Raw genomic sequence first — 18,406 nt, 5'->3', positions numbered from 1 at the left:
ACACAAGTGTATTTTGGGAATGTGGATACCTAATTTATATGGCACACTAGGAATTTTATACAGCCATAGCCAAGAAACCTGGACAGTGTACAGGAGCTCTGCGTTATAAATTCATCTCGTGCTTATCTTATAGCCAAAATCTGACTGCAGCTCATGGATACAGAGTCACGAATACACAGGTGCCCGAGTCGGCCGGCCCCCCTCGGAGACTGGTGTCCCCCACCCCTGCAGTGTGGCCGAATCCAGGGGCAGGTTCAGACCTCTCTATCCAGTGCTGTGGTTTAAAATTCTCTTAAGAAGGGGGCATGTTTCTACTACAGGATGAGAGAAGAGGTCTATGGCAAATACCCCCTGAGAGAAGAAAACCAGCAACTTAATTTCACACAGATGTTAACAGATGATTGACATTAGGCCTTTTCTGGGAATTTCTGACAAGGGCCAGGCAAGCTAGACTCCAAAGAGACCATCATAAATTTGGCAAATGGTAAGAAAGAAGACCAGGCACACGCATGCATCTGTCCCTCAATTGGCACCCTGGGCTGAAGTGTCCAGGGTGCCCAAGTTTCAAGACACCACTTTAAAAGTGCCCACTCTCTGTGATAAAAGTAAAGGTCTAGAGTCACAATTGATTTCCAATTAGTCTCCCCTTCTCAGCATTTTGTGAGGCTAACACACTAAGCACCCACTCCACAAAATGCCAGTTTCCTGCACTATTCAAACATCAGAGCAGACCAGTTACACCCTGATGTTACTTAGAACCCTAAAAACTGATGACAAACTGTCATCAAATGTGCAGATAATAAATGAAGTGAGAGGAGGAAGAAGGCTGGACAGGGAAAAGATGTCACTGTGCCCTTTTGGCCAATATGAGGAATACCTTTATATCTGAGACATTTAAAAAGATTCAGCCCTTTGAGGTGCATGTGGGTGGCTCAGTTGGTTAAGTGTCCTACTCTCGATCTTGCTTAGGTGATGATCTCACGGTTCATGGAATAAAGCCCCGCGTCAGATGCTGCGCTGACAGTGTGGAGCCTCCTTGGTATTCTCTCTCTCCCCCTCTCTCTCTGACCCTCTCCTGCATGCTCTCTCACCAAATTAAAAAAAAAAAAAAAAATTCAGCCCTCTCAACTGTGATATATAAAGCTCATCAGAGGAAGAGAAGGGGAATCATCCAATGACTTATAAAGGGAAACTGACCCCTTGTGAAGTCTTGCTATGGAAAGCAACAGGGAGGCGGAATGCAAACCCACTCAGCTGTCTGTTCTAAAAGCAATGAGGGGAACAGGTAGGGGGTGGATGCTTTTAACTGCCAAGATTTCATTTTCACAGGGATTACAAAGAATAGAACTGCATTTAGTAGAACTTCTCTTTTTCTAGATTTTTTTTTCAATCAGTTCCCTTATTTAAAAAGAAAAAAAACAAAACAAACATCTCTTCCTGTTTTGCCCCTTCACTTCATTTCTCTGTCCAAAACAGTAATGTGAAGTAGATAAGTTGCACGTCAGGGTCTAGCTTCTGCTGCTTCAACAATGCCGTCCTCTACAACCCTGCACCCGTTGGTTTGGGGTTGAACCTGCACCCCTCATCCTGCTCCTAACCCAGGCTGGCTTAATGGGCCTGGAGGGGAGGTAAAGTTCTGCAGGTTGGCAAAACAGGCTCGTGGTTTTCTGGCATTCCCTACTTAAGGTTCTTCCAGAAGTCGTTATACAACAGGTGAGGCAATCAGTACATATCTCTTTGCCAAGCAAGCAAAAGCCAACCTCTGAGCTCTTGGTGGGTCAGGCTCACAGCACCCACTGCTCATACTGAAGAATAACGTGCTCCAGCTAACCTGGCCAAAAAATCCCTACTGCATGATTTCTGGGGTCCTTTCAGAGCCGAATGGGAAACACCCCTCTGTGGCTTTGTAAATGGCGGGGCCTCCTGCGCAAGGTGACATGAAGCAGTCGTCCAAGGGTGTTCTTCGGCGGGAGGAAAAGGGGTTCGTGCTTTTCCGAGAGCAGACCACGGGTGGCTGACAGGTGGCCTCGCTGCTGGCTCGTGCACAAGCAGGGAGAGTGGGCTGGGCCGTCTTACACACGGAATCCTGCACTCATTTTTGATTCCTTCCTTCACCTGAGACAGTCCCATGGGCCCAGAGCAAGCACGACGGGGGGAGCCCCACCACTCACCTCCATACACCTCCGAGGTGGAGGCCAGGAGCAGGCGAGCGCCGACTCGTTTTGCCAGCCCTACAGAAAGCAAAGATACGATCAGAGAAGCTGACAACCTCAGGGAAACGAAGTTACAGAAGCGCATGCATGTTTTTGTGGCCAGTTGATGCAGTTTTTTAGTATTAATTGTATCTGATCATCTGTGCCCTGTGCACCATCCACTCATATTGTATCTACCTTGAAGCAAACAAACAAAAAACCAAAATAGAAGAACACAAACGAAACCTCAGAGGCACAGTATTTAGTTGGACACTTGTAGGTGTAGGTGCAGGCAGGACCAAATGGAGAATCTGTTAGTTTGGTGAGGTGTGGGTTCGGGGTTACCACCAGTAGGCAGAAGGCAAGGCCATACGCACCTTCCCTTCCACCGTCCCTGTGACGCGGCCCACCTGCCACTTCCTCGACGTGCCCCCTGGCATTCTGACTGTGCTGGAGCCAGCCCCCGCCGGCTGGGCCCCTCCACACCGCCCCCCCCCCCACCATCTCCTTCAAGGCTCGGCTGCAACAGCCCCTTCTCCAAAACAAGTCATGACATCCCTGTGTCGGGCTCTAAACGCTTTCCTGCACAGACCCCTTGCAGGCAAAATGGACTAGAACACTGTGCTCGGTGGTAGTCAGGTAGGTATGGAAAGTCTCTAGGCACTCACAAAGTCCCAATGTTCATCAGAGGCTCATGGCAGCTGTGTGCCAAAGAGGCCCATTGCCCTTCACTTAACCCAATGGCTCCCGAACGTACTCCCCCATGGAGCCTTTGTGGACAGATGCCACCAAATCGACAGGCCGGGGGTGCCACACACCCAGTGCTGCACGCATGCCCACCCACGGGGCAGAGGTCCAGCAAGGTGTCTGTGAAGTGCTGGGGCTGGGAGCTGGGTGTACGCACACAGCCTGCGGGCACTTCTGGAGGCAGCCAGGTGACACAGAAGGGCCCTGGCATGAGGGGTCCTGGGGTGTGGGTGTGGGAGCACCCAGGGGAGGAAAGCAGGGAGCCATGAAGACACCCAAGAACAAGAGAGCAGAGCTGCCAAACAGGAAGGATCTGGAGATCATCTGCGCAAATGCCACAACATGCTGGAACAAATAAATGCTAAAAAGGGACGTAGCAGGATCTGGAATTTATAGGCTAAGGCTACCAACACCACAGGTCTGTCTCTTTCACTCCTATTTCAGCCCTCGGAAGTCTGCCGAGTGATCACTGTACCACATCACTGCATAGACGCATCAGTAGCAGTTTCAAAAGGAAGGACCCCAGGATGTTTTTTTTTTTTTTTTTGGTAATACACTTTTGAGGTAACTGTAGAGTCAAATGTGGTCATACAAAGTCAACAGAGAGAGACCCTGCATAGCCTCTACTGAATTCCCCCCAACAGTAAAAGGCTGCAAAACCAGAGTACAATATCCCAAGCAGGACACTGACATGGATACACTCAGGACCCAGAGCATCTCCATCATCGTGAGGACCCCTTGGCGGGGAGCCAGGGGAGCCCCACCTGTGTTGTTCTAGTGCCCAGATGTTTATGCAGAGACTGGACAAAGGGGTCTCATCTTGAAGAAACCGAGCACGGGCCCAGAGAAGTGGGGAGCCACAGAGAGGGAAGGGCCCCACCAGGAAGAGGCCGGGGGGGGTTCACTGCATCTTGTCTCAAGTGCAAAGCGATTAATGACAGCACCTCTTTCCGTCTGGAATATGAAGTCCCTCTTAAGTCTTTGTGGCCGAGCGACCGTCCCCCACCTTCAGCTTTTGTCCCTGTCATTCCTGAAAGGAGTTTATCATTCCTTCAGGACTTCCAGGTCCAATCTCACCCATGGCCCACGAGTCCCTTCTGCCTGGAACTCTAACAGCATTTCACTGGCACCTCCCTTTGGGAACATTCCCTTCCTCCTTGGTGTCACTGGTGCCTGGGCCCATGTATCGCCTTCTCCAGGAAACACCAAGTTCCCTGTCAAAAGACAGGACAGTGCCTGGGCACAGTGACTGCACAATGGATGCTATCTTCTTAAACATCACATGCTTGGTGGCTCCTCTGTTGTATCTCACTTGGGTACGAAGGAGGCGGCTGGGGCGGCAGAGGGAGTGTGGGGAGGGGTGGGAGCAGCAGGCAGCTCTACCAGTGTCTTACCTCTGAGCAGAAGGGAGACCCTGTTCTGTCTAGTGACCAGGGCAGGGGTTGTAACAAAGGGAACAAAGCCCCTTCTACACTAGGAGAATGAATCATCTATTTCTTGCAGAGCTGGACCCCTCAAACTGTTTAGTCTACGAGGACTGAAAACCAGTCTCCGGCATCCCTGTCGGTCCCTTGTCTCCATGCTTCCCTCGAATTACAATTTAGTGCTGCATTTCCCAAACCCATTTATAGAAGCTGTCTTAAATGTTACCATAATTAAATCCATTTTTCACTTGACATTTTAAAAAGTGGTTCCTTTTTCCCCCACTTTGCAACTAATCAAAACTCCCAGTTTTTGAAACCTGTGTCAAACTTGAGATGCCTTTGATTTCAAGCATTCATAGGTACGCATTATCCACAGCTACCAATCTACGGCATGTTGTTTGTAACACGCACCCGTGGCCCCCTTTGGTGAATCCCGCAATTCAGCCTAGACTTGGGCACTCAGCTTGGACAACCCCATAAGGTCGGCTGGTTTTCTGCTCCTCCCAGGGGCACTCCTGAAACCCCCGTGCGCGCAGTCCGCACCGACCTGGCCTTGGATCAGAGTCGCCAGTGCCTCTTCCAGCTCAGAGGCACACACACCATGTATCACAGGGTAAAGTGAAGGAAGGTGTCACAGTCACACACACAGTCACAGTGACAGGTGGTCACTCTCAGGGGATTCAACTGTGGCAGTGCAGACTGGTTACTAGGATGGTGGTGTCCCCCATGACAACTCTGATGGCTCGTAAAGTCACTCCAGGGGTGAGGGAGGGGTCTAAAGTCTAAGACCAAGCTCTAACAGAACGTCGATGGCCTATGCCTGGGATTGCCTACAACATTCCCCAAAACAGCTGCGAAATAAGGGAAGGACAACTTACCTAGCATGTTTAACGTCCCGATCGTATTGGTCTTCAGCGTCTTGATGGGGTTATACATGTAGTTTGGAGGGGAGGCCGGAGAGGCCAGGTGGTATATCTGGTCAACTAAAGGAGACAAAAATGGAAGTTCGTGATTTCCACGGAAAACATTAAAAATATTCTGAAGTCCCAAGAATCAGACTGTATGATACAGGCATTTCTGTAGCACTGAAATTCTAGTTGCTACTGTTTTACTCTTCATAAAAAGTAATTTGCTTTTGCAATTAGAAGAACTTTAAACAAAAATAGAAAGTCTAATTGTCTGCAACAAAAACACATGGGGGCCCAGTAATCTGGGCCTGTTCTCTAACGAGAGTCAATCTGATTCCAGAGTTGACTGTTTTCTGAGATCTGTCCCAGATACAGCATGCAAATCAGGAGGAAGACCAATTTTTCAGACACTGAATTAAACATGAACATCCAAAGCAAGCAAGGTTTTTAATTTGTAAAACCAATCTGACATAAAAGCACTAACGTACGGGAGGAAATAATCTTTTGCTTTGTTTTTGCAAATCTTGTGTACATAAAACCAGACCCTGAGATGACAGTTGGGGGGTAGTTTCTGTTTTTCACTGACTGATTATTTTTTAATTTTTGTTTTCATTGTTTATTTTTGAGACAGAGAGAGACAGCGTGAGCGGGGGAGGGAGAGAAAGAGAGGAAGACACAGAAGCAGAAGCAGGCTCCAGGCTCTGAGCTGTCAGCACAGAGCGTGACGCGGGGCTCAAACTCACGAGCCGTGAGATCATGACCTGAGCTGAAGTGGGACGCCCAACTGACTGAGCCACCCAGGCGCCCCCTCATTGACTGATTATTTATTGAGGATCTGCTTAGTGGCTCACGAGCAAAAAGATACACTGGAAACTAACATTAATAATAAGACTTCACTCACTGAATGCCTATTTGGTGAAGGACACAGGACAAGGGTGGGGATACAATGACAAATCACCAGCTCTGGGGGATTCTGGCCTGATGAAGGAGACTGGGCAAGGGGGTCTTGCTTTGAGGTGGGCCTGGCTGTGCAGAGAGATGGGCCAGGAGCTCATTCCCGGCTGGGCTACTTGGGAGTGGGTGTGCTGCATACCAGGGACGGGAAAGGGTGAGGCTACAAGGCAAGAGTTTCTGCTGTGGCTCTGAAAGGTCTCAGTGAAAATTTGGTCCAGCTACAGCATGTGAGACTTTAAATACCAAGATAGAATCTGGATTTGAACGGACAATGAAGACCACTTAATTCAGAGCAAGAGACATTCTGAGAACCTGGATTTTGGCACCAATCACTAAGCAGCTGATAACGCATTGTAATAATCACCATAATTTTGAGGGTAAAACACCATTATTCCTGTTTTACATAAGAGATTATGAAGCTTGCAGGTGAAGCAGTTAAATAATGACAATGCCAGGATTTGAACCCAGTTCCATTTTAATCCAAACCCAGAGCTTTTTGAGCATTATACGGTATTGCCATCACTACAGTTGTAGTCGGAGGGTGGTTTTTAAAGCCACAAATGGTGAAATGACTGGGTTCTGCACGACTCCCCTGTGTACAGGCATTCACTGGAACATCCCCATCCCCAACCCTTGCTCTCCAGGGTCAGGAGCACCTGCCACACAGCAGAGAGGCCCTTGGGAAGCAATGTCTCCCTGTCAAATAGCATGTATAGGAAAGCCATCCCTCCAGACAAAGTCTATTCTGTGCCACTGCACTTCAGCTCCAGGTGAAAGAAAATGTCACCACCATCACAGCGAGCCAAGGATATGAAACACCACAGCCAAAACAAACCTCCTTGTACATGGCTTCAGCGCCCATTCAAGAGGGCCCGCAGGGACCTCCTTGGCCTCCCACCCTCTTCCTAACCAGGGACCACTGCTCTCTTTTTAGGTAATGGCACATTAGGGGCTAGGTTTTAGAAACCACAGGCAAACCGGCAAACTAGGAAAAACAGTTCCCATGGTGAATTCTCCAATGTAACTTTCTCAGAAAACGTCCCCTCCCACCAAAAAATGCCCACCTTCCCCACCGACACTCACTCACCACCCATGCCCTCCTGAAAATCTCCTGTCGTGCCCGGATGGCATAGGAATCACCACAGTGCCTTCAGGGGCCGGGGCTATTTCCGAACACTCACCCAGGGGTGAGAGCCGATGACAGTTTATCTTCACACAAGGGGCAGAAATGATGCCTCCACACAAGAGCATAATATTCTAGGCTGTGAGCTTGGTCTCTACTTAATTCACACTAATTATCACAGTCTTTCAAGCCCAAGCACATCTGGGAGGCTCAGTACACATGAGCCACCAAGACTAGGAGAAAGCAGAAGCCGGATGGTTCTATGAAGACAGTATCTTTGGGGAAGGGGTTCTAGGTACTGCACAGGCTCATGGAAAAACCTGGTAAGGATATGTTTTTCCAATACCATGACCATCCCTCAAGAAAGCAAAAACAACATGTAAAAGACTATAGGCCCCATCTTCTGGATTATTTACAAGGCTTCTTTTTTGCCAAGACTATTCCAGAAAACTTCTGATGTGGTTGCTTTAAAAAGTCTTAATTTTGGGGATGCCTGAGTGGCTCAGTCGCTTAAGTGTCCAACTCATGATTTTGGCTCAGCTCACGATCTCATAGTTCATAAGTTTGAGCCCCGCATTGGGCTCTATGCTGACGGCATGGAGCCTGCTTGGGATTCTGTCTCCCTCCCTCTCTGTCTCTCCCCTGCTTGTTCTCTATCTCTCTCAAAATAAATAAAAAAATTAAAAAGTCTCAATTTTTTTAAAAAGAAGATACTTCTGCAACACTATATCAAAATCTCAATAGTGATTTTTGCAGATACAGAAAAAAAAATTCTGAAATTCATATGGAATTTCAAGGAACACTGACTAGCCAAAACAATTTTGAAAAAGAGGAACAAAATTGGAAGACTTACATTTCCTGATTTCAAAACAGTACAGAACTACACTAATCAAAGCAGTGTGTTACTGGCATAAAGACAGATGTATACACCAATGGAATAGAATACAAAGTCTAGAAATAAAGCCTTGTATACATAGTTCAGTGATCTTTGATAAGAACACCAAGTCACTCAATGAAGAAAGCACAGTCTCTAACTGTCAGTTGGGAAAACTGAGTATCTACATGCAAAAGAATAAAATTTTATTCTTATCTTACGCTATGTACAAAAGACCTAAATGTAACACCTAAAACAATAAAACTCTTAGAAGAAAACAGGGAGAAAGCTTCATGACATCATGGCAAAGATTTCTTGGGTAGGACACAAAAAGCAAAGGCAACAAAACAGAAGCAAAAACAGAAAAATAGGAGTACATCAAACTTAAAAACTTTTCTGACAGAATCGCAGGACACAATTAACAGTAAAAAGGCAAACTATACAATGGAAGATAATATTTACAAGCCATATATATGAAAAGGTGTTAATATCTAGAATATATAAAGAACTCTAAATCAACAGAATCAAATAACTGAAAAAATGGCAAGGCACTTGTATGCCCAAAAATGATATACAAATGGCCAACAAGCATATGATAAGAGGCTCAACATCATTAATCATCACAGAAATGTAAATCAAAACTACAATGAGGTATCATTTCACACCCATTAGGATGGCTACTATTTAAAAAAAAACAAAACAAAAACAAAACAACAAGTGTTGTTGAGGATGTGGAGAGAATGGAACCCTTGTACACTTTGGCGGTGACAGAAAATGGTGCAGCCACTATGGAAAACAGTGTGATGATTCCTCAAAGTCTTAAACACAGAAGTAATGTAAGAACAGGAATCTCACTTCTGGGTATATGCTCAAAAGAACTGAAAGCAGGGTCTCGAAGAGAAATTTATAAACCCATGCTCATAGCAGCACTCTTCACAATGGCCCCCAGTAGATGCAACCTAAGTATCCACAGATAGATGAACAGATAAACAAAATATAGCGTTAGCGTGCACGTGCGTGCGCGCGCGCGCACACACACACACACACACACACACACTGAAATATTATTCAACCTTAAAATTGAAAAAAATCCTGTCACATACTTACAACATAGATGTACTTTCAGGACATCACCCTAAGTGAAATAATCCGGTCATGAAAAGTAGGATTCCACTTACACGAGGTACTTAGAGTCGTCAAACTCAGAGACGCAAGGTAGAACAGTGACTACCAGGAGGAGCGTTACTGTTCAGTGGGTCCAGAGTTGCAGTTTTGCAGGTGAAAAAGTTCTGGAGAGCTGTCCTAACATAATATGTTTAACACTATAGACTAGTACACTTGAAATCAATGGTTCATATGGTAAAAAACAAAGTAAGATACTGATGAGCCGTAAAAGCAGATGAAAAAGAGTATTAGTGGAAAAAGGGTATAACTTACTAAAGCTGAAGTCAAAATGAATAGTTTTTTGTGTACATATGTGTTCTCTTCCCTTTCTCTACTCTGGGAATATAAGAGCTAAAAATAAGGCTCATGAGCCACTGCCAGTCATTCAAGATTCTCAGTCAATCCTTGCTATGTATCTGTCACCCAGTGAAGCTTTCGCGTGAAAGATGCCTAGACCCCTGGCATCCAGGGGCAGACGTCTCAGGCAGGGAGACTCTGGACCTTTATAGACACAGATACTTTTAAAGCCACATTTGAAGACTACTAATTTAAAAGTAGAACCCACACTTTTGAAAGACCAATCTTTCTTTAAGAAAACACAAAACCTTTGAAAATTATTTATAGTCTGTTAATATGCAAGTTTGTTAAGAGCGTCTATCTAAATAATAGGAAAATCCTAGGATTGCTTTCTGACCCTCCCCCCTCCCCCAAGTTACTCGCAGTTGATAAATAGCTGAAAATAAGAAGCAAACAAAGATTTTACTGTGAGACCTGTAAGTTAACAAGACAGGTCTCACAAAATGCCATCATTTTAAGGCAGTTTAGTCCTTTCCAGCTTACAGACAGGACCGGTAACAGCAGTCTGTTCGTGCTCACCTGCTTCAAAGCTCAAGAACACAGGTGTATGTAGCTGACCACTAACTCCACATTCAGCTACAGCATTTCCAATTATTTTTTTTATTTTTTAGTTTATTTATTTTGAGAGAGAGGGGGAGAGAGAGTGCAAACATGAGTGGGGGAGGGCAGGGAAAGAGGGACAGAGAGAGAATCCCAAGCACGCTCTGCTCTCTCAGTGTAAAGCCTGGCACAGGGCTTATTCCCATGAACCACGAGATCATAACCGGAACCAAAAATCAAGAGTCGGGACACTTAACCGACTGAGCCGCCCAGAAGTCCTTGCATTTTCTCTTTATAAAACATCTCATCACACCCCACTGCTTCTCTCGGGCAGAAGCAGGCCAGATCCACAATGCAGTAAATCTGGCCGAACCTTCAGAGCTGAGTGCCACCCCAAAGAGCCTACTCGCGCGTGCCTGGAACTGAGCTTGCGACCTCCGGATTTCTGCTCATGCAGGTGCAGTTGCCACGTGCTCCCCAAAGACCGTGCAAATCGAGGGTACGAGTTGTGATCTCACAGAAGACATCATTCAGCACTGCTTTTACTCTTGAGGTGACAACCTATGCAGCGAAGAAAGGAAGGTCCCCAAAGCATCAAAGACCGCGGGAGAAAAGGGTGCCCTGAGAGCCCATCCCTTGTGAGTCTGACATCAAATAAAAGGTGCAAGCATTTCTAATCCGCTCCATCTCCTTTGCATATGCAGAATCCATACTTTCTCCTGCAAGGCTCAATTCAGATGTCAGTTTGTGTGGGGAGCCTTCTTGCAGGCCCTGGTCAGAGATAATCACTCTTACCACCGGCTGCCTGTGCCACTGGTTAATTACTGCGTTCTGCCTTGTCAAGTGCTTCCTACACATCCTGTTCACCAGATGAAAAGCTCACTGAGCACACGAAGCAATCCTTTTTCCTCCTTAGATCTCCACACAGCTTTGCTCTCTGCAGCAGGGGGGCCGCCCTTGTTACCTATGAGCACACATGAAGGAAGATTCCTGGGCAGACCTAATGCCATCAGAATGGCTAGACAGGCCTAGGAATCTGCCACGGGAAATAAATTCCCCTACATGGCGCCTTGGCCGGGGCCAATTTGGGAACGGTGCTCACTAAAAGTTAGCTGAGTGAAGAGACGAGCCATAGACTGGGGCCTTTTCATTCAAAAGACTATTCCATCTGCTAGCTCAGCCTGAGTGCAGCCTCTGTTACCCCTTGGAAAGGCTAGTAAGTAAGGTATGCCCTATAAAAACTATGTCATGACGCCTAAGTAGCAACACTGATGCACTGAAGAAGAACCTGAAATCCTATGAAAATCATTTCCAACAGCCCCTCCTTCCCATGAGAACGTGTTCTGCCTACAGCATTAATGACAGTAACTCTGGTTCCGGTCCTAAAAAAGACCACACGATGGAGGCTGTTGACTAATTATCCGGGTAAGGAATTACAAAGAGGAGAGCAAGGGGGGGGGGGGGGGGGGGGGACTTTAGAACACGCATAACATAAATAATCGGAATGAGAGGTGCTACGAAAGTACTAAGTAATATTAATAATAACAGAACAGTAAAGTTAACCCTCACATCCCAGAGGGGGAGAAAAGCCCTCAAAAAAATGTCAACTGCCTTATCAAAAAGTACACCAAAAATGAGCGTGGCATTCAAAAATCTAAGTTCAGGGGAGGGAGAGGAAGAAACAAGTAGAAAGGCATGCCCTCTCATTTGCTGGAGCTGTGCCTCTGGACTTGACCACCACGTGACCATCCTGCGACCCTGTCACGTTTTCCAGGGCCATGTGCTGTAATCATGGAGAGAAAAATAGGAGCCTGAGAAATGAGCCCTAAAAGATTAGCTCAAATTAATGATCAAGAAAGGGAAACAGTAAAGCAAGCCAGTATTTTCCTTTTTCACAGAATTTCCTTAAATAGGTCCAAAACAGTATGCCTGCCAAAACACAGGACATTATTTTCATGCTGGGAAGAGGATGGGCCAGGGGAGGGTATGGCAGAGGCTCGTTCGGCCCCACCACGGATTCTGAAAATAATACTGCAACTACACGCACCACAACGAACGTTTTATATGTTTTCAAGATGAATTTCACTGTGCCTGCAGTCCACACAGATGATATACAAATATAGAAGGAATAAGGTGTAGAAATTGAATGACTCCTGAGAAACCCCAAATTGTTCAGGTTCCATGAAAAAAAACGAGCGTGCTCTCCTACCAAAGGCGAAATCCACATAAAAGCCTACTGAATGTTTACATCTCCTGGTGATTTATTTATTATTTATTTGTTTTTTTTTGGCACAACTTCCTAGCATAGCCCAGTCCAACCGCCTCCCTGTGCCAGAGCCACACCTTACTTAACTGGTAAGGAGTTGCACCCTACAGCTTTGGAGAAACTACAAAATAAAACAAAAGGTTGATTCTTGCTGTGAACTTGTGGGATTATTTAGCATACAGCAGAACCCCGACATAAAGATACTCCTTACACGTTTTCTTTCCCTGCAGTCCAGGCTGGAGCCCTGCCACAAATACTACACAAGGTGTCCCTCTCTGCAACATGGAACAACGCGAGGCCTAACCCTTGTCCCCCAACACCAGTATTTACGATGGAAAACAGGATTTAAGAAGATACATAACGTTTCAGTGTAAAGACCAAATTTCTCTTGGCACAAAGAACTCAAACAGTGGGATTTTGCCTTCATTTCATATCAAATAATATTGACTTAATACGAAGGGAAGACTGTGCATGCCAGAGGTCTGGCTCAGCCCCAGGACCCAAAGTTATGGTCAGTGCTGCTGCCTGTCAATTTCCTGCAGCTGGCAGCCACCCGCACCTCCCCTGGAATCTCCTCCAAGTGCCAGGGGGTCACTGTGATAACACCATGGTGAGAAAGCACCTATGATGCCAGAGATTCACTGCAGGATTTCCCCATGGCTCCAAGCTGAACAAAGCGGGGGATCTCGGATCTGCAGCCTCTACATTTTATGTTAACATTTGCAACAAACACTGAAAGAGAGAAAAAATTTTCTAAATTATAATTCAACAAAAATATTCTCATCAGAACAGCACTCTCAAATACCTACGTCAACATGGACCCAGTGTCCTTGGCAAACACAGTTTCTATCCATCTTTCTTGAACAATTCTGGGGGATCTGGGTGTGACAGTCCAGCCTCTCCTGTCCTCCCTGTCTTGGTGCCCACCTCTCCTGGCCCTGCACAGGATCTCCACACCTGGGTACAAGGTGGGTAATAGGGCTCCACGCACTGGTTCCCTCACCTGCACATGAGGATAATAAATGCCTACCTCACCCATATGTTGAAAGAATGAAATCTGTTCATTATACACAGTGATTAGAATAGTGCCTGGAACACAGTGAGTATTCATTAAGTGTTTGCAATTGTTATTTTCTGCTTTCATTGTTCTGGACCTCTTACTCAGGTACTGCATGTTCCAGGACCGGGCTTCCCATGACGCAATGGACGTCTCTGTCGTTTTCTGTCCTCTACAGAAATGTTGGTCTCAAGGTTGCTGCTTGTACAGATGGCGGACAAGTAAACTGGAACAGCTTTTGGGAGGGGCCCAGGCTATATATACATCAGGAGCCTGGACATGAGTCTAAGACAATGACAACAGTGACTTCGATGTGTATACGGGGCGGCTTTCTCAAGCAAGGTTCATAATGGCCCCATACTTGCAAACTTGCAGACACCCGAGACAACACCAATAAAACTATGTGAAATTCACATGATGGGGAAGTGCTAATAAAATAACCTCCTGAACACACAGCTTAGTCTAGCCTACCGCACACATGCTTAGAACGCTTACATTAGCCCACAGTTGGGCAAAGCCTACTTTGTAAAAAGCATTGAATATTTCCTGTACCTTGTCGAATACCGTACTGCAAGCAAAAGCAGAGAGTGGTTGTCAGTGTACCAGCTGCTGACTCTCGCGATCACTGGCTGACTAGGAGCTGTGGCCACTGCCACTGCCCGGCATCACAAGAAGACAGGACTGCATGTCCTCAGCCCGGGAAAAGATCCAGATTAAAACTCTGAAGCATGGTTTCCACTGGATGTGTACTGTGACCACACCATCGTAGAGATGGAAAATCTTTAAGTGGACCATCATTAAATCGGGGACCATCTATACCTCCATCCTCCTTCAGCAGTGTCTGCTCCATTCTGAAAACCCTCCAGGGTCAGTGCTCGGTTTCCTGTGTGTCTTTAATCCTTGCCTGAACGGTCACAACGTTCTTTCTCTAGACATCTTCCCTTCTCACTGAGCCCACCCGTGGCCAACACCTGCCCAGCAGGCCTCCAGGCTGGAACGAGGGGGCTGTCCCAACGCTGCACCTCATTTTCACCATCTCCATGGCCTGGCATCTCCCTCGCAAAACCCAAACACAACCTGCTACCCACCAACTCTCGCTTCTCCGAAACTTCCCCATGTCCTAAATAGATGGGCTGGAAGAAGAATTAACTTTGCTCCTTCCAGAGCTCAATACAGATTCACCTTCTGAAACTTAAATGGTAACATCTGGTAAAATCCAGAGTTCTTTTCAAGCAATATAAAACCAGATCAAGTTATTTCAGTGAGTATTACAATTCCTTCCAAAGAAGCGCTATCTCTTCTCTACAGCGCAGCCCAGACAATGCAGAGGCCTCTAACATAACTCCTGTGACAACAGCACCTCTGGTCTAAGTCAGTTTTACGGTTAATGACCACATAGCGGTCCCCAGATTCTGTGGTACCCCATTCCCAGCCCTGACGTGCACACCCCGCGTGTGTAGCAATCACTTTCTTCCTTCCCAATTCCACCACCACAATCTGAGTCCAGATGACAGTTACTTTCCCACAACAGTTACATGGCTAATGCCCCTGCTTCTGAAACATAATGGTTATACTTTGAAAATAACAAGAGGAGGAAACCTGTGCCGAAGGGAAACCAATGAAGCTCCGCTAGGACACTGCCAAATTAAGTGACACCTCTGTGTGACACCCATTATAGTCCAAAATTTTGCCAGCTCCAGAGAAACAAACCAAAACAAATCCCATGTAATACTTTTGGAAGCTGAAGAGCGTTACTGCTATGGTGTAAATTTCAGATCAACTGGAATTTCTTTTATTAGGAAAAAGGTATGAAAAAATAGTTACGTATTAAATGCTGGGTGTACATACTTTGTAATACACTCTACCGCGCAAAGGAGGAGAATAATTTATGACATCAACAGGGCATATTAACTCGTTCATCACTGCTAAAAGAACAGCGTACATTGGGGCACCTGGGTGGCTCAGTCAGTTAAGCATCCGACTCTTGGTTTTGGCTCAGGTCATGATTTCATGATCTCTCTTGGTTTCCTGAGTTCAAGCCCCCAATCAGGCTCTGCGTTGCCAGCTTGGGATTCTCTCCCTCACTTTCTGCCCCTCTCTCACTAGTGCTGTCTCTGTCTCTCTCAAAATAAATAAATAAATTAAAAAAAAAAAAAACATCTGCATACACACTACACCAATGGTAACACCGCTTCAGGTGAGTACAGGCTGTGAAATTCAATCTGAGGAAAATCTAAAGAGAAGTCTAAGTGAACTATAGCAGGTACTAGAAGCATGAGGCAATGATGGGGCACTCAAGGGTGCCCTAACTTATGTCCTCCTTTGTGTGAATGCAACACCGAGGAAAGGAGGCAAATCAAACTAAGTTCATCCGGTTAAATTCATGCTGTATCTGATTTAAGGCGGGGAAGGATTATTCCCTCTGAAACACACAACCGTACCCACACGCAGGATTGAACAATGCCCATCTTCCCATAAGGGGCTTGGATTCAGGTGGGCACTGTGGGGGTAGAAGCAGTGAGATGGGGTGATCGGGGCAGGGGTGGGCAGACTGTCACGGGCATGGAAGACTCACGCTAAAGCTGGAGAAAGTGAAACACGGGCTTGGACTACGGAGGTGGAGAAACGTCTTCTGTTCTGCCACACTGGTGCCACTCCCACGGCCAGCAAAGGACAGAAAATGTCAACCCTTCTCGTGAGCCCACGTCGTGAGTTCACGTGTGTGTTCTCCACACAGAGTCTACTTCCAGAAGCAGATGTGGCCTCGGATAGTTTTGGTGTCAAAGCCCAGAGGCAAAGCAAGTAATTTACTTACCAACATACCATTTTTACTAAGTTTTGGTTTCTCCGTAGTACTCAAATTATGTAATCAGTAGTTACATTTCACAAATGTTTACTCGCATGTGCAAAAAGGGAAAAGAGTAATAATAATAATAATAGCTACTATTTGGGGAGCACTTACTGTGGGCCAGACCTTGTGCCAAGCCCTGTGGTTTTCTACTGATGCCCTAACAGGCTTAGAGGCTACAAAAATATCCATTTATCATCTACTGGGTCTGCAGGTCAGAAGCCAGGCACTGTGTGGCTCAGCTGGTTCTCTGCTCTGCCCGCACAGGCTGAAATCAGGGTATCAGCAGGGAGGGCTGCATTCCTGCCATCAGAGGGTGATTCGAGGTGTTGGCAAAACTCAGTTCCACGAGGCTGCAGCACTGAGGTCCCCATCTCCCTGATGGCTGTCGACTGGGAGCTCCCAGAGACTGCCCGTGGGCCCTGGCTCACAACGGCCGCTTTTGAAGCCAGAAGCGGTGGGTCAAGTCCTCCTCATACCTTGAATCTTCCGAATTTCTCTACTGCCTGTCTCTCTGAGGCATCCCTTCTACCAGATCTCCCCAGCTGGCTTCTCCGCCTGCTGCTGCTGCTTTTAAGAACTCATGTGATTATGCGGGTCCACCCACATAATCCCAGGTAATCTCACTATCTTACAGCCAGCTGATTCATGGCCTCAATGCCAAGAGCAGGGCCTTTCACTGCAGCGTGTTGACTCCTGCACTTGGCAATTCTGCCTATCACATGCATGACCTCAGTTAACCCTCAGAGCAAACCCATGGTCAAGTCCAGGGGGAAAGTCAGCCAATTTATCTGTTACCTAAATCATCTGGTTCGCTTTACAAATTATAGCCTAACCCCCAAATAATCCCAGATAGATTAAATAATTAAATGTTTAAAAAGAAACAAAAATATCACACAAACCAAAAACGCCATGGCTAAATATTTCTCTGTTCTTGGGACTCTTATAAGCATAAAAAGAATAGCAAAGAGGGAAATAAACAGATGAGCCTAGAATTACAAAAATTAAAGGCAAAAGCCAGATTTGGGAAGAAGGGCAGGTGTTAAGTATATACCGGATGATTAACATCCTTATTATGAACTCACATAAAAAACAAACTTTTTTTAAAAAAGCAAAATAAACTGTTTAGATTTCTTTTCTGAATTAACATGTTAGAAAATCTAACTTTTTTTTCTTCTGTCACCAGGAAGTCGTGGGTTTTTCTACCAAATTAGCAAACCATCTTGTTAGCAGTTTTGGAAGCTAATGCTGAACGCCACTCATGCATTAGTGACACAGACCCCAACAAACAATGAAGGAAACGGATCAGCATTTGGCGTAATTAATATTTGAACACTTGATTAAGGAAATAAAGTTCAGACAAAGACAGTTATAAATGAAATCCTGGAGAACTTTAAGGGCAGGAGTGAATAAAGCACGGTGTCCCCATACAATGATACTGCACAGTTACACTGGCTCTCCAAGATATTTTGCATTATGCAGACGCAGGAAAATGTCCCCGACATGGTAATACTGAAAAGTAGAACGCTACACTACCCGTAGGAGGAGGAGGGGCGGGTGACGAACGAGCTTTGGAGCCTGAAACCCAAGGCTGAATTCTGGCTCTACCACTAATAGCCCTATGGCTTTGGGCAGGCCACGACCCGATTCCGGTTTTCCATAAATAATCAAAACGGGATGACACCACTTACCTCTCAGGGCTCCGGTCGGATTTAAATGAGAATTAACAGCAGGTCTGCTGATCCTAGGAGGTCTGCTAGCCAAGCACCTGCTGGAGGTTCTCTTCAGTACACCTCAGACAATCTCGAAAAATGTCTACCGGAGGCCCCCCATATCAGCCTCCTGTGGCCGTTGTTGTAACTGAAGTACCATGCACCAGGTGAACCGAAACACCAGAAATTTCTTTTCCCACAGATCTAGAAAACAAGGTGTTGGCAAGGCCACACTTTCCC

General features: G+C 46.1%; 1 protein-coding gene across 6 annotated transcripts in view; it reads right to left on the bottom strand.

The window, feature by feature from the left end:
* UXS1 (UDP-glucuronate decarboxylase 1) overlaps nt 1-18,406 on the bottom strand; it is a 95,731-nt gene that overhangs the window by 28,554 nt on the left and 48,771 nt on the right. For all 6 annotated transcript variants that reach the window (XM_042981060.1, XM_042981061.1, XM_015544605.2 and 3 more), the window contains 2 exons: nt 5,242-5,346; nt 2,172-2,231 (listed from right to left, as the gene is read on the bottom strand). In XM_042981060.1, coding sequence (XP_042836994.1) covers nt 2,172-2,231; nt 5,242-5,346 — 165 coding nt within the window. The remainder of the gene's footprint in view (nt 1-2,171; nt 2,232-5,241; nt 5,347-18,406) is intronic.

The sequence above is a fragment of the Panthera tigris genome, chromosome A3 (genome assembly GCF_018350195.1).
Source record: "Panthera tigris isolate Pti1 chromosome A3, P.tigris_Pti1_mat1.1, whole genome shotgun sequence".
NCBI lineage: Eukaryota > Metazoa > Chordata > Mammalia > Carnivora > Felidae > Panthera > Panthera tigris.
This window is presented reverse-complemented; position numbering and strand designations above follow the sequence as displayed.